Source organism: Artemia sp. Qi Xiang Cuo, chromosome 1 (assembly GCF_049724085.1).
Source record: "Artemia sp. Qi Xiang Cuo chromosome 1, ASM4972408v1, whole genome shotgun sequence".
Classification (NCBI taxonomy): Eukaryota; Metazoa; Arthropoda; class Branchiopoda; order Anostraca; family Artemiidae; genus Artemia; species Artemia sp. Qi Xiang Cuo.
The window spans coordinates 41509147-41525604 of NC_142794.1; the positions used below are offsets into that span (position 1 = coordinate 41509147).

General features: G+C 34.7%; 1 protein-coding gene across 4 annotated transcripts in view; it reads right to left on the bottom strand.

The window, feature by feature from the left end:
- Window positions 1-16458, bottom strand: part of MED1 (Mediator complex subunit 1) — a 102822-nt gene that overhangs the window by 42664 nt on the left and 43700 nt on the right. For all 4 annotated transcript variants that reach the window (XM_089104231.1, XM_089104189.1, XM_089104283.1 and 1 more), the window contains 3 exons: window positions 12964-13162; window positions 9450-9672; window positions 7509-7689 (listed from right to left, as the gene is read on the bottom strand). In XM_089104231.1, the coding sequence (XP_088960357.1) occupies window positions 7509-7689; window positions 9450-9672; window positions 12964-13162 (603 nt within the window). The remainder of the gene's footprint in view (window positions 1-7508; window positions 7690-9449; window positions 9673-12963; window positions 13163-16458) is intronic.

Genomic DNA, 16458 nt, shown 5'->3' on the forward strand with positions numbered 1-16458 from the left:
TAGGTGCCACCACAGAAAGTAAAGTTCTTCTCAGAAGATAGACATATAAAAAATGTTGCATGCGAGAATGAGGAAACAGTTACAAATTATGCAGATAAAGAAAGTAGTAAATTTTAAAAAGAGGTGCCAGAAGAAGACAAACAATACCAGACAAATAAGTATATGTGGCAACAAGCAGAAGAAAAGGAAACAAGTTAAATCTTTTGTGAACCAGTTGTTTCTTTTGTACTGGCATGTAGAATAACACAGTGGAACGTAAAAATATAAAAAATTCAGAGTACGAGCTATAGACAGGGACGGATTAAAAGCTTTGGTGCTTCTAGGCCCAAGTGTTTTTGTCGCTCCATATTCATACCATACGAGGGATGGTTAATATTCCTTAAGAAAATAATCTTTGTGATGATGATTTTATTTTATAGCAAAATAACATCACTTATGATAATAATTTGAGAATAAAATATTTGTACGTTGGGGGTATTAAGCAGGCGGAAGTATTAAGAATAGCTTTTAGTGTAAGCATTCCTCTACTCTATTAGGCTCAAGATCGTCGGGATAAACACTTAATAACTCACTTGCATGCTTCGTGATTTCTGAGGCATGATTTGCGTGGCGGCGGAGTGCCCTGGCACTTTGAAGATAAATCACATCAGTCCAGCTTTTGTCAAAGAAAAATCGCTCAATGATAATTTATTGCGCCCCTGGCATTGTGCGTCCCTAGGCCCGGACCTAGTGGGCCTGTTGGTAAATCCTCGCCTGGGAATTGATGCAATAAAACAGTGATGAAGAAAAGCAGGATGTTAATCCTACTTCATAACAGGAGCATCGAAACGTTTTGCAGGATATGTTTCATTTCATTTATCTTATTTGGCCATTAGACATTTTCCTTAGCTATAGTGTGGTAAGAGATTCTTCGCACAGAATCAAATAAAGCATAAATCACGAGAGCAATTTTGATTTGCGTCAAGAGACGAATTTTCTACGGAAAATTATTTTCTTTTAAAAAAAAACAGAACGGAAATTTCTAAATTACAAAAACAAGAACAGAAGCACAGATCTCGTAATTAAAAAAAAGAGAACAGAATTGTCTTAATTACAAGAAAGAATGAAAAAATCGAAATCATGTCATATTCCCAAAAACATAGGGATAAAAAATTCAGAAATTAGGCATGTATATAGGGGGGATTCCCCCCCCCCCCCGCCCCAAAAAAATAATAACAGTAGCCTACTGTTGAGACGTGACATCCCTACCCCGGGTGCGACTTAATTTAGATGTCTCCTGAAAATTGTTTGTGTTTAAAGACAAAGCCGAAGCAACGAAAAGGTAGAGGGTGACCCTCTGATAATATTAAGCATTAAATTCCCTCTGGATATTACACGTTTTTACTGCAAAAAGAACAATTTTTGGGCATTGCGAACGGTTTTAGTTGAAAACTAAAAATAAAGGCCTTGCATTACTTGACCCCAGAAAGCATACGAATTATATTAGAAACTGGAAACTGAAACCTATATCTTCGCGGTTGGCTGTTACAACTATCGAAAAAAAAATATTATAACAGCTAATCAGTTTAATTTGTTTTTTAGAGTCAATAGATCTAATCACAGACATACACAGAAAGGAATCTAAAGCAAAAGAAACCTCTTTATAAATTTTAGGAATGTTTCCAGGGGGGGGACACTATCGCCTCGCCTATTTGCTTGTTGTTTTCAATATTCGTTGCCTTCCTACGGAACAAGTTTTTCAGCATGGCCATTATCACCAGAAAAACTACTTTGGATTTCGTAAAAAAAAACATTGTGAAGAGTGGAATTATAAAACAAACATGCAAACTTAATGCCAGATATAATATTAAACTATGTAAATAAGATAAGAATAACGTATGTAAAGTTAAATAAACAAAGTTCAAGCTATGATAAAAAATAATTGAAAACAATTTTTTTGCGACTTACTTTCAAATGAAATTTTGGCTCTATAAAAGGTCATTAAAATTCAAAAGGTCATTAAAAAGAAAGTTAAAGCACGCACAAGCATAAATAAGAAATAGAGATTGATCTAAAGTAGATTGATATAAATATTTAACTTGGATATTTTGGGAGTCATTGTTGCGACATCACTTGATGATTAAGTACCCCCCAGTAAGGGGGGGGGGTTCGTAAAGAGTGAAGTGGCGTACTCTCGTGAAGCACTAAATCTACTCCAAGTCAGCAATGAAATAAAAGCTTTTGGCGCTCCCACAGACAGGTGGTAGAGGCTATAAGGCAGCGTTGCACTGCTTGCAAGTAACCTTTTACTTCCATCTCTATACACTTACTTAGACCTAAATCCTCCGACGCCTAGTGGCGTATATGGCAGCAAAGGTTGACCTCCATTTCGGGCGACAGAGACCACAGCTCATTGAGGGATGATCGTATAACTCTTGCCTCATCAAACAGTTCGTTGTAACGAACTGTAAGTAAGGAGCGATCCGGCTCAATAGTAACCGAAACTCTAAAAAAGGAATGTTCATACCAGTAGATACATCAAAAGAATCAGATTCTTATGCTGATTTCAACTATAAAATTTCATCCACTTTAGTCTTACCCACCAATAGTTACGCGCCTGAGAAAATGTACCTTGTTTTCGAAAAAAGGGGAAACAACCCCTAAAAGTCATATAATGAAAATCACACCATCAGATTCAGCGTATCAGAGAACCCTACTATAGAAGTTTCAAGCTCCTATCTTCAAAAATGTAGAATTTTGTATTTTTTGCCATAAGAAAGATGATGGATGCGTGTTTATTTTTTTTTTTTTTTTTTTTTTCCAGGGGTGATCGAATCGATCCAGTAGTCCTAGAATATCCTGAGAGGGCTCATTCAAACGGAAATTAAAAGTTCTAGTGCCCTTGTTAAGTGACCAAAAAAATTGGAGGGCAACTTGGCCCCCTCCTACGCTCATTCTTTCCCGAAGTCACCCAATCAAAATTTTGAGATAGCCATTTTGTTCAGCATACTTGAAAATCTAATTAATATGTCTTTGAGGATGACTTAATCCCCCAAAGTTCCCGGGGGAAGGGCTGCAAGTTATAAGCTTTGCCCATTGTTTACATATAGTATTGGTTATTGGGAAGTATACCCGTTTTCAGGAGGAACTTTTTCTGGTGGTGGGGGGGGAGTCGGAGTAGGGGTTACGGGGGAGAATATTTTCATGGAGGATATTTCCTTGGGAGAAGGGACATTTCTATGAAGGGGGCACCGGATTTCCCAGCCTTATTTAAAAAAGTTTTTTTCAACTGAAAGTAAAGAGCAACATTAAAACTTAAAACGAACAGAAATGATTACGTATATGAGGGGGTTCGCCCCCTTGTCAATACCTTGCTCTTTACGCTAAAGTTTTTAAGAACTTTCAAAAGAGCTATCTATTCAAATTAACTGGCCTTTGTGATTCAGGGGTTCGTGATTCGAACAAAATTCAAACTTCAGCTTAAAGAGCGAGGTATTGACTAGGGGGCGAAGTCCCTAGTATACCCCCGTAACGAATATAGAAATTCGTTACGTAAGTTAATTCTTTAGCTACGTCAGAACAAAATTTCGAGAAAGCCAGCATTTAGCCAAAAAAAAGGAAAATTAATATGCGAATTTCGTTTTAATTATTCATGTACGTAAAAAAAAAGTTTTTGTAACTGAAAGTAAGGAGCGACATTAAAACTTAAAATGAACAAATCATTCCGTTTATGAAGGGGGCTGTCCCCTCCTCAACGCCTCGCTCTTTACGCTAAAGTTTGATTCTGTCTCACAACTTTATTTTTTAAAACGATAAAAACTGTAGCGTAAAGAGCGAGGCGCTGAGGAGGGGACAGTCACTTTCATATACGGAATAATTTCTGTTCGTTTTAAGTTTTAATGTCGCTCCTTACTTTCAGTTACAAAAACTTGTTTTTTTTATTTAATCTTCAAGGGAACGACCAATGGTGACTTGTTGTCTACCACTCTTCCGGAGGAGTCCAGTACCAAACGTCTGTACAGACGTTTCTCTCTTCGAGCGTGCAAATCTCTGTACTAAGACTGTGACTTATTTATAGCAGTCCAAGTTAAGAAAAAAAATGTTGGATTCTCAGTGTACGATACATGACTACTGAATATTGGGATGTATCTTCTGAACAGAAACTTTAATCGGGCGTGTGGGATCCTAGCTAGCTGTTTCAACCGATGCTTAAATGATAAACTTACATGTATTCTAGCAAGGGACATGGACTGAAGTTTTCAATCGTAAAAAGGCTGAGTGTCAGCGATTTCAATGATGATAACTTTTTTTTTTCAGGCGACAGTTTTAATTTAAGAAATATTGAACGAAAGAAGTTTACAAAAAAACTTGAAAAACACATCAAAAATGTGTTTTAATGCATTTTTGTTATGTTTTTACAAGTCGGACAGAGAGAGAGAGGGGGGGTGCGTTCAAACCCCCGAACCCTTTCCTGAAAACGGCCTTGTTTATAATTTTATGTGATGGTTTTTATGAGTTTCCAGAGGAAAAAATGACTGTTTAACGTCAAACTCTACAGTTATCAAAATCAGGATAGAAATCCCGCATTTCCTGGATGACAAATGAAGACGGCTTCTTGATCTTAAAGACAACCCTCACGTCTGTCAAATTTTTCAGAAATATAAACTGTATTTTACCATCCTTAGTCCCAGATCAAAGGATTTTTTTTTAACACGGGGAGTCACACTGTACCCAAAAATATGCTTGTTGGAAGACGTCCAGTTTTACTGCTTGGCAATTCCAAAAGCAAACGCTCAGTTCTTATACTCAAAGGAGAAACTGTTTTTCTTCTTTTTTTTCTAATTATAGAGTAATATAGATATTCACTTACAAGATTTGCAAACCAAAAGTAAATATCAATCTATCTTTGTTTTTCTTTAATCCTATTTCCACTTCTCTCAGTAGCATTAAAACCGTTTTCGACTCACTAATACAGAAATTCCCAAAAAAAGAATTACAAAAAAATTTAATAAAGTACTACAAAAGTAGATATTCCGATGTACTAAGTAATTCATATTTCTAACTATTTCCTAAATTTTATATAAAACGCTGATACACCTAGAAAGCTTTTAGAAAAAACATTCTTATATCCTTAGCCACACATCAGCAGGTATTCCTGGCTTATCTTTCTTTAAGTTCAAGTTCTTTATTTATTAATAATAAAAAAAAATCACAAAACTATCCATTTAATGACCCACGGTGAGGTAACTTGTATGTACATTTTGGCAATGGGATATCATTTCTTTTTTTCTAGGTCCAACGATTTGCCACAAATTACCAAAAAAAATTGGATATTGCTTGCGCGCTGACCTTTACAAGACAAAAAAAAAATTACATTATAATAGGAAATCACACATTCAATAGTCATTTTTCCACAAAATCATCAGTTTTATATAAATAGTTTAACTAAACTGTTGAGCAGTTCTAGTATTTTAGTGTTCAGTGTTTCTGGTGTTACAATTCATTTCCATTTTTATACAAGCGACCTTAAACGACTATACATGGGTTCCAATTCATTAACGGTTCTTATTTCGGGCTTGATACTCATGAGCTAAAATTTGACCTATTGTAAAAAAATAGATTTTAGAAAAATTTTCCCGTAGTAATTAAAGGACAAGATATATACTTCAATCCCAAGTAGCCTAGTCAAGTGCATTTCTGTTCAATTACTGCAGTAGAATATTTAGCAATATCTGTTACTTAACGAAAAATATGAAGTACTTGTTTCAACACTGGTCCTATGAAAATTTTTGGATAAATAATAAAAATTAAAACAAATGTAATAAAAAAATAAGATGTACAAGATGAGGCATAAAAAAAACAGAAAGAGGATCATTAAAAAAAGTCAAGCATTTTCTATAATGGTTTAGCTGACTATACATTGAACTATCAATGACTATGAGAGTTGACTGACAATTAAATGACTTAAACTGTCGACTACACATGAGATGTCAATTAGATAAATTTCCCGCTATAGTGAATCGTGAGAAATTTGATTAATTTTTTTTCAAAATTAGGTTCATTTACGTTACATTGGCTTGACTTCTAATTAGTTCACAGTATTGTTACGCATCCCCAGGACAAAGTAATGTTTTGTACAAGTAAGTAGTTTCATTGTTAGTAAACGTTCATATCGAAAAACAGCCTCGTTTCTATGACCATGTCATATGGTCGATGCACAATAACGCACAAAACATACTAACAAAATAAAAGTAGCACCATTAGATTCCTTATTCCAGGTTCTTTCCAAATACCCTAGTTGGTATTTGGACATGTTTAACTTTATTACCGATTATTGACATTGCTTTCCTGATAATGCATAATTTTTGTTACTGACAAGTTACACTACTTTTCTGACAATGAACAACTTTGTTACTGGCAGTTGACATTGCTTTTCTGACTATGCACAACTTTGTTACTGACAACTGACATTGCCTTTCTGACAATGCACAACTTTGTTACTGACAATTAACATTGCTTTTCTGACAATGTACAACTTTATTACTAATAATCGACATTGCTTATCTGACAATGCACAACTTTGTTATGGACAACTGAAATTGGTTTTCTGACAACGCACAACTTTGTTACTGACAATTGATATTGCTTTTCTGACAATGCGCAACTTTGTTACTGACAATGGACATTGCTTATCTGATAATGCATAACTTTTGTTACTGACATGTTACACTACTTTTCTGACAATGCACAACTTTGTTACTGGCAATTGACATTGCATTCTTGACAATGCACAACTTTGTTACTGACAACTGACATTGCTTTTCTGACAATGCACAACTTTGTTACTGACAATTGACATTGCTTTTCTGACAATGCACCATTTTGTTACCGACCATTGACATTACATTTCTGACAATGAACAACTCTGCTACTGACAACAGTCGGCATTGCTTATCTGACAATGCACAACTTTGTTACTGACAATTGTCATTGCTTTTCTCACAATGGACAACTTTATTACTGACAATTGACATTGCTTTTCTGACAATGCACAGCTTTTGTTACTTACAATTGACATTGCTTTTCTTACAATGGACAACTTTGTTACTGACAATTGACATTGCTTGTCTGACAATGCACAACTTTGTTACGCAAGAAGAGTGTTTTAACCACACTTTAAAAAATTGTTATTCTTTTTTATTTGCTTTTTAACTGGTAAAAGAAATGCAAAGAAGGATGAAAATAAAAAACACAAACTAGGAAAAGAATAAAATCAGTAGAATTAGTTAACTATTAACTAATTAATTTCTTAAAATATTCTTAACTGGCAAAAGAAATGCAAAAAAAGAAGACAATCTAACAAACATATACTAGGAAAAGAATAAAACTAATTTATTTTAAATTAATAAAATTAATTAATATTTAATTATATTCATTAATTATCATAATTATTATATTAATTAAATCAATAACAAAATTAATTTATTTACATTAAAAATAACTAATGAAAATTGATGACCTTTTATTACCTTTTCTGCTTTTTGGTCGAATACAACTATCAATAAGTACATTGACCAGAGCTTGCTTCCGTAAAACTGTTAGGATTTGATGAATATGCGAAGGATGAATAAATGGAATAGTTGAAATCAATACTGCCTCTAGCCCACTTCCTTCATTAAGAAAATAGCAATGCTCCTGATCCGGAAGTGACTATAAAAACAAAATTACACAATAAAAAGCTACCAAAACGCAAAAAAAATAAATAACTATCTTTGATTTTCGTCCATAGAACCAATGAAAATCATTCTCTTTGAAATGGAAAGGTTTCCATTCCTGTCAGCAAGGCTGTATCTAGGGGGGAGGGAGGGACAAGGTTTGAGCCCCCCCCCCCCCAAAAAAAAATCTCTGACTCGTAAAAAGGCAACAAAATGAATATAAACAAATTTTTGAGGCATAGGAAAACAAAGATTGTACCCCTCCCCGAAAAAAACCATGGATACGCCCTTGGCTGTCGGTGACAAAACAAATCGCAATCGATTAAAATAAGCTATGTTGAACGCGGGATCAGCTATAGACTGAAATAAATCCATGTACAATATTTAGAAAAATCAAAAATTCTCTTGAAAAGATTTTTGGGAAAAAGTCGTTCTTCCTTTTCGACACTTTCCCACTTAACCACAATTGAAGTCGAAAAAACGAAAAATAACAACGTCACTAAAAAGAAACAATCTTTATTATTTTTGAGGTTTCTGGTCATATCTCAACATTTTAACAAGGGATGACTAAGTCATTTTTTCAAAGGAGGAGGGGGCAGAGCTTTTGAAGCTGAAATCACAGCTTTAAGCACACACATTTAAGTATTGATGATATTACATGGTTTGTGCGGAACTGTCATAGTTTGAAGAGGGGGGGGGGGTAGTCGTAAATAATCGACCTTGAGAAACTCATATCTCTCACTCCTACCTATCCTTTCCTCCTCCCCCTTCTCATTGTGTATTCAGCAATTTTCTACGCTTTGAAATATCCTTTTATTTTTAGAGCAGTTTATGTATGTAAATAGGTTAATCAGTACCAGGAACAGATTTAAAGCTTTGACGCTCCTAGGCCCAAACGTTTTGTCGCTCCGTTCTTGCGAGATTTTCGGGGAAGTCCCTGAAAATTCGGGGATAGTGGAAGCACTGAACAGAACGCAACTGATGAGCCAAAAGTAATGAAAGAGAGAGGCGATATCGAATTATAAGCTGCCGTTCTTGGAAGACATCTGACAGTTTAAAAGTGGCCACGGAATTCTTGTGTTGTTTTAAAATCATTTTTCAATGAATAGTCAGCGCAGCGACGGAGTGCATCAGGCACTTTGACGATAAATCACATCAGTCCAATTTTTGTTAAGAAAAAATCACTCACTTATAATTTATTGCGCCCCTAGGCATTTTGCACCCCTCAGCCTGGGCCTAGTGGACCTATTGGTAAATCCAGGCCTGATCTGTACTATGTAATAAAAAGTATGTGCATTTCTAAGGATATTCTATAACCAAACCTAAACCCTAAAATAGCGATAATTAATGACCAAATACCATCGAAACTTAAAAGGTAAAATATCCCTAAAATCATTTATAAACTAGTTTTATAAAAGCTAGGCTACAGTAAAAAAAATTACAACTTTTACAGCCGCAATAATTATAATCGTTTATTTTTTTTTTTTTTTTTTTACAATAAAGACGTACAATTTTAAGTTTTAATCTTATAAGTCTTCTCGAAAAGATTTAAACTATTTGAAGGAACTGTCTTTAGAGAATTTAAAAATTCAGAGCGATGAAAGAGAGAGAAAGAGAAACAGAGAGAGAAAGAGAAAGAGAGAGAGAGAGAGAGAGAGAAAGAAGGGGGCGGGGGGGGGACAAACAGAAAAGAAGTGAATGGCAAGGAGATGGCGAATAAAACGATAAAAAAGACAATATACAAAAGGAACTTACAACAAATAATGGTGAATTAACATCTATGCCACTTTCGTCATTTTGAGAAGCTACTAATCCGAATAACGATGACGGCGGTGACGGTAAATCAATGTCAATTCCAGTAATTTCTGTTATTTCCTTCAGAAGCTTGACGCACAATGGAAGAGGTTTGTCAAAATGTAAGCTAAAGCAGCAAGGCAACGAGACGCTATTTGACATTCCAAGAGGAGCGAAAGCGGGCCTAGATAAGAAATCAAGTTTTGGCTTACTGATAAGGAAGTAGGAAACTATTCTTATCATTAGAAAGCTAAGGACACCTTATTTTTTTCATCAGTTATAGAATTGAAGCTTAATTCTCTTTTACTTTCTTTGATTAATTCTTTATAGCAAATGGGGTGAAATGCTTAGAACAGTTTAGAAACTAGTCTTTTGGGAAACAATTAGCTTTCAATAGCTATAAAGATCCGAAGGGAAAAAAAGAAATAAAAATAAAAAAAAGTCTGCCGCTTAGATCCGTCAATTGAACACGCAAAAAAAAAAAAAAAAAAAAAAAAAAAAAAAAAAAAAAAAAACTGAATGAGATTGTATACAAACAAAACGTCAAAATGACAAATGGAGGAAAATGGGAAAGGGACAAGGATAGCAAAGTTTAATACTTAGTATCTGATTTTTTTATGAATGACGAATGGCGTTTCATACCTAATGGCGGGCCAATGCAATAGGGACAACATGGGAATTGTTTCTGAGGCTTGTTTTACTTTTGACTTTATTAACAAGAATAAGTAAATTCCCCCCAAAGTTAGGATCTGTCCACCAAAAATGGTAATAAATAATTAAATGGTAATTAAATAATTTAATTAATTAAATAATTACAATAATAATTTACATGGTAAATCATTAAATAATTTAATGGTAAAATGGTAATCATCACCTACTAAATAATTTTCATAAACAAAATCCATACCTGAAATTTATTCCCTGCACTTAAATACAGAAGCGAAAAAAGAATTCCCAGCATCTATAAATCAAAATCAACAATGAATCTTCCTTCTTGCTGTTCTACTACTACTACTAACAACACACTGCAGCACCAAGCCACTTGAGGCCAACACAGCTAAGCAAGCTCCTTCTCCGTCCCAGTCTATTTATAGCCTCCCTCTTCACACCCTCTCAAGAAGTTCCCATTTTAACTAAATCTTTCATTAATTCCCACCCCATTTGGAGGCGACCTGTTTTTTGTTTGGCCCTAAAAAGTTGGCCGACAAGGGTTATTTGGCAATCTGTCATCCTTCGCCCAAAAAACGTTTCAAACGTTTCTTCAAATTTATTTCAGATCCAAAAATATCTTTTAACGATAAAGCCACCAATTTTAAGAAAAACAAATTGCAGTAAAAATACATAAAAAATGGTAAGTGGATACAAATCACACCTCAACAAAAATTTTATAGCAAGAAGTCGGATGAGACCATGTTGAAGAAACTTCTCTGTGTAGCAATACAGCTAATTAAAAACACTTCTCTGCTAAACAAACAAACATGCAGTGTAATCAAAATTTCCTTCCAATAGGTTCACTCTCTGAGCAGATTCTGAATTTTGATGCCGAATCAAATCTTGAATTTTGAAACTAGACGCGGGATGACTTTTTAGTTACATTGGATTTTTTTCTTCTTTTTTTATTTCATAACAGTATCTTGCATCTTTCATAGCAGAAAAGATATCTGGGCCGACTAGCTTGTCTTGTCCACAATCCGGATAAGACCTTTCGACAATCCACAGGCTACTGCCTCTCGTAGAGGGTAAAAAGTGAAAGGGGTAAGATGAAAACATTTATCGCAAAAATCATTTTAAAATTTTTACATAAAAGTTTCTTCATGGAGAGTTTTAAGATTAAGTAGTGTAATTACTTAAAGTAGTGTAATTTACTTAATTAACGCAGATTTGCGTTAATTAGCCTTGCTCCTAACGCGTTTATCAGATCAACCTATTTTGCCCCCCCCCCTAAAAAAAATCCTGGATCCACCCTTGCTATAGGTGATAAATGAAAAACGAAACAGAAGATAATTATTACCTCCTTGTTACCGTTCTTATAAGGTGGCTCCCTTTTCTCCCTTTTTTCTAGTGATTTTTTCTTGAGAGCTTTGAAAGCTTATTTTTTCCACGTTTTTCTAGCACTGAAGTCAAATTGACGTCGAGGTCGATTGTCCTTGCCGAAATATCTGCTTTGTTTCCTGTTTCCCAGTCACTGGCCGAAAATTATCCTTTTTGTTGTTTTGCTCCTTTGTTTAATTCATCCTTTGTTTAATTATTATTTACTAGATTTGATTGACGTTGACTAATTTTCAGCGATTAGGCATAGCCTATTCCTGGGAGCTTCGAGAGGATCTCTTCAAAAATAAGCACTTATTAATGCAATTGAAGCTTTGACTCTTAGATTCGCTAATCATTCTTGTTGCCATGTATGCCTGCAAAATGTGGACAATAAAAGCCGAGAACGAACGCAGAGTTTCGGCCTTCGACAACAAATGTCCTTTTCGCTAGCGTAACGTTTAGCTTAGCTTGCGTAACGTCTTTAGACAGAATCATAGTAAAGGTAATATACAGTAGCGAAAAGTCCTATACTCCCCATTGAAAAATTTTGACACCGATCTAAAACCATGCAAAATTCATGACCCTGCCTTCCCGCAAGCGCAATGACAAATGTTTCCGATGGAAAACCAAGTAGCAACTGAAACTCTGGCTCTGACGTATATGCTCAGAGTCTAATTTCGAGCTATGAAATGTGTGTCATGTTTTGAAAAAGATTTCGCTACTGGTATATACTTATACTGTGAGACAGAATCTCCAACGAAGACCATCGAAGGCAACTGACGCGGGAAACTAAAGTTCTCCAGAAAGTGCGATTACAGCAACTCAGGTGGCTGGGTCACATACACCGAATGGAAAAATTACCCCTAACAAAAGTTACAATTGATAGAAGGGTCCACGGTATCCGCCCATTTGGCAGCCCTAGGAAGAGATGGCAGTAAGATAATGAGGTTATAACGAGACTAAGTTGGGTTGAAATTTTCAGCAGCTTATTTTTTTCTTGTGGGAACAGCAATCAAACGACAATGAAAGTGACAATGAAATAATCTGAATATTACCTAAATAATTACCTGCATATTTAGTCATGGAATTGTTTTAGGATTTTGCCATGTTTTGCTAGTTTATTTTACGGTAATTTTGTTTAATGTTATTGCAATTATAGCAGATTCTCTTCCAGCCTAAAAAAACAGATGCATACATTTTTTTTAACGAGGCCTTCAAAATACAGTTTACTTCTTAGTAGGGATTGAAAAAAGCAGCTATGTTCTTCGAGTGAGCATTGAACCAATAAAACAAAACGACGAAAACAAAATGCTCGGAGATAGTATAGAGACTAATAAATATGGGTAGTCCTTTTTAGGGAGGGAGGAAAGTACATTAACTGGTAGAGATGTCGCACCATATCTAAAAAAACATATCAAAAACATAGCAAAAGTTCAAATCTTACAGATGAGACTCGTTCATTTTCGTTAAAATAGGGGATGTCTGAAGTTTTTGGGGAGTTTCCGACTTTTCAATGGTCACCATTACATAATAGCCAAGTTCCTTCTGAAAAATGTTTTCCACAGACATAGGTATACTTCCTTTGGCAGCCTCGTCAAAAAGATCGTAGGGCGATAGAAAAAAGTAAAGTTGACACCACAAGCCTACAAAGAAATGTAATTAATAAAAATGAAATTTTGTTGCAGAATCACATGCTGGAATATTCGAAATTACTTTGATGATATCATGTCAAGTGAAAAATAGACTAGGTCAAATTTAATCTTTTGTACATTAATCTTCTTCAATATTTTACTTGACATGCTTTAAATTATTTAATTTTAAATTAATATTTTCATGATTAAGACTTAGCAGCAATCATGATCAGAAACATTCAATTTCAAAAATGGGCTTTTCTCATCAGAAAATTACAAGAGCCGATAATCTTCTTGAGTTGTATGATATGTGGCTCTAAGTAACTGTATATTTTATTATTAATTTTTCTTGAAATTATAAGGATAATGTATATTAGTTTAACAATTTTAAGTCCAAGCGTCTTATTGATTAGGGGATCCATTCAGGTTCCCAGATGCAAAGAGTGACGCTGAACCCTGCCATCTGGTTTCAGACAGCATGAAGTGTTCTGTAATTCAATTTTCTCATTCGTGGGGTTACACTTCGCTTTAATCTGCCTTTTAATGCCAGTGAAATGAATTGCCACCAGTCATTTAAGATGTTACCCATTTTAGGGAGAGCGGCTAGGAGAATTAAACGAAAAATATAAGAAAATATAGAAAAAAAAATTATCTACACTCTAGGCTGAGGTGTCCTCGGTTTCGTTCAACACTTACTAAGTATAACCCCTTCCAGCAAAATATTGTGTAAATTCCGTAATGTTTGTGGATTACATGTTGAAAAAAAGGGTAAAGTTAAAATGGCAACTGTCTTTTCTAGTGAAAAAGAAAAGAGTGGAAATCCCTTATAAACTATGCTGTTCATTAATAAGCTGTTTACAAATTTTAATTTAGATACGAGAATAATTTAGACTTTTGAACTTTTTAGAATTGTTATGAGTTAGCAATAATTAGTAAATTAAGTAATCAATAATTAGTTATGATTTAGTAAATAATTATATAGCAATAATCATAAATATAATAATTTAAAATTTATTAAACTTGTTCTTTCTTTTTTGTAACCTTTCTCGTCCCAAAACAAGGGTCTTTGGAATAAATGACGCTCTTCGAACTCAAAAATTAGAAACTACTGACTAGAATAAAAGAGAATAGGGAATTACAGCAAAGTAATCGGATTAACGACGCTTCTTGACTAATAAGGTTACTGAGTCGGGCCTGCAGTATGTTGCTACTGCCAGGTTCTGTCTCTGGATCCCGTATTACCAAGCTAAGGTCAATTCCACTGCACTACCACAAGACTAAGAAATATACGAGAGTTGGATCTTCGCCAATTTAAAATCGGAAGACAGTGAATAAAAACCACTGGTGCCACCTAAATTATAACGATTGGTGATTTATTTAAAAAAATAGAAACACTCATAAAAAATTGGAAATTTGGCATGATTAATATCCAATGCAATAGGATTAGCACTGAACTTCCCTGCAATTTATAATTAGTCAGCGTCTTTTATTTTCAAGCATTATTTTAAAGTCAAAATCAAGTTTGCATAAACTAGGCCTAGGTTAGTTTACGAAAATCTTGGCAGGCTAAATAGGCTGGTCAACTTTAAGCTAGAAGGTCTACTGGGGATAAATTATGCTTTTGTTACCTTCTCTTGCGTTGTGAAATACCCGAAAAGACAAGTATATTCCAGTTTTGGGCAGACAAAGTCACCAGGCGCTAGATGGCTCTGGGTGTTTTTATTCGGACCTAGGACCAGTTTCCACTTTATAAGTTTCTCTTTGATTTGAATCAAAAGTTAGCTGAATCACCTACTAAGATAATGCCCTAACACCAGTTTTACTTTTAATAAAATTTACAATAGATTGGCTTAAATAATATACAATATTTTTTCCTAAGCAAAGAAAAATAAAATTTATGACTGTAGAGTGGAAAAACTTCTAATATGATTTTAATACCATAGCCTGACTTAATATGATTATAATATGATTTAATTTTAAACTATAACCTTGAGCTGCCTAATGTTTGGCCATTTAGACTATAGAATGGTGCAAACACATTTAGTATTTCCTTTAGTGTTACTAGCCGTGTTACAAAATGACGAAAACAATATCTGGTGCTCTTGTTTTATGTTACACCAAAATTCAATCAGAACAAGGAGAGTCAGAAGAGAAGGGTGTTTTGACAAAGCTTTCAATATGGGTCAAAAGAGGAGGAACAGCTCATTTTTTATTGCGACGACATTAGTTTTTATATATCAAAGCATTGGCATAAAAAGTTAAACTAAGTATACAGACCAGAGGTTTGCGAGCCTCCCTCATATTTCCTTAAAAAAATGGGTTTTTTTTGCGTAAAGCAAACACACGCAAATCAGCCTTAATTACCGAAGCATAGTTATACACAAATCTAACTTTGAAATAATGAGCGGAGGGTTGAGAGGGCAGTTACTCCTTTTCTTCATAATAATGCTGAATGCAATATTGAAAATGAACAAAAATTAACCAAATGTAGTTTTTTCAACTTAAAGCAAAGAGAGAAGCTAAACAATAAAACAAACAGAAAAAATCCTGTACGTGAGGGGGCTGCCGTCCCTTGAACTCCCCACTCTTTAGGCTAAAACCTGACTTTTCCTTTTCAATGCTTCAAGAATGAATGCTCAGACACAACAGCAATATTATAAAAACTTTTTTTTTTACAATATTTCGAGAATGAATACACAGATTTATGCTGATTTGCTTTGACCAAAACCTTAAAATGTTTGGAAAGTCGGTAAATAAAAGACTAGCAATCACCAACTGACTATATTTGTTGCTCTTTAAATTACTTTCAGTAAACCACTGATCAGGTTTTAGTGCAGGGTTTGTAGTACAGTCGATCTAAGGTTTAGCCTCAAACAAATTGCAACAGGTTTAATTTTGGTACCATTCGAACCAGAAAAAAAATTTCTACAACATAAAAAAAATCGGCCAAAATCTGAATAGGCGAAATTGATCGTTCTTCGTCTTTTCTTCTAAAATGGTGACTTTTTATAAAACAACTTAATTTGCACATATAGAAAGTTGGTAATAGTTAAATCTGGTAAGTCGATTATGAATATGCACTTTGTTTTCGTTTTCAAACGCTCATGTTCAGTTTTCCCCTCCCCCTCCGGTCCATAAATCACGCGTCGATATAGGTCTGAGAGCAACACTAAGCAAAGTTGAATTCATACAAGAAAAAATTTGACTGCTAACGCAGAAAAGAAGTCGTGTCCATGTCAATTTACCACCCCCACCCACCCACCCCCTCCCCCTCACCCCACCCTGAACGTGAACACCTCGAATTCTTA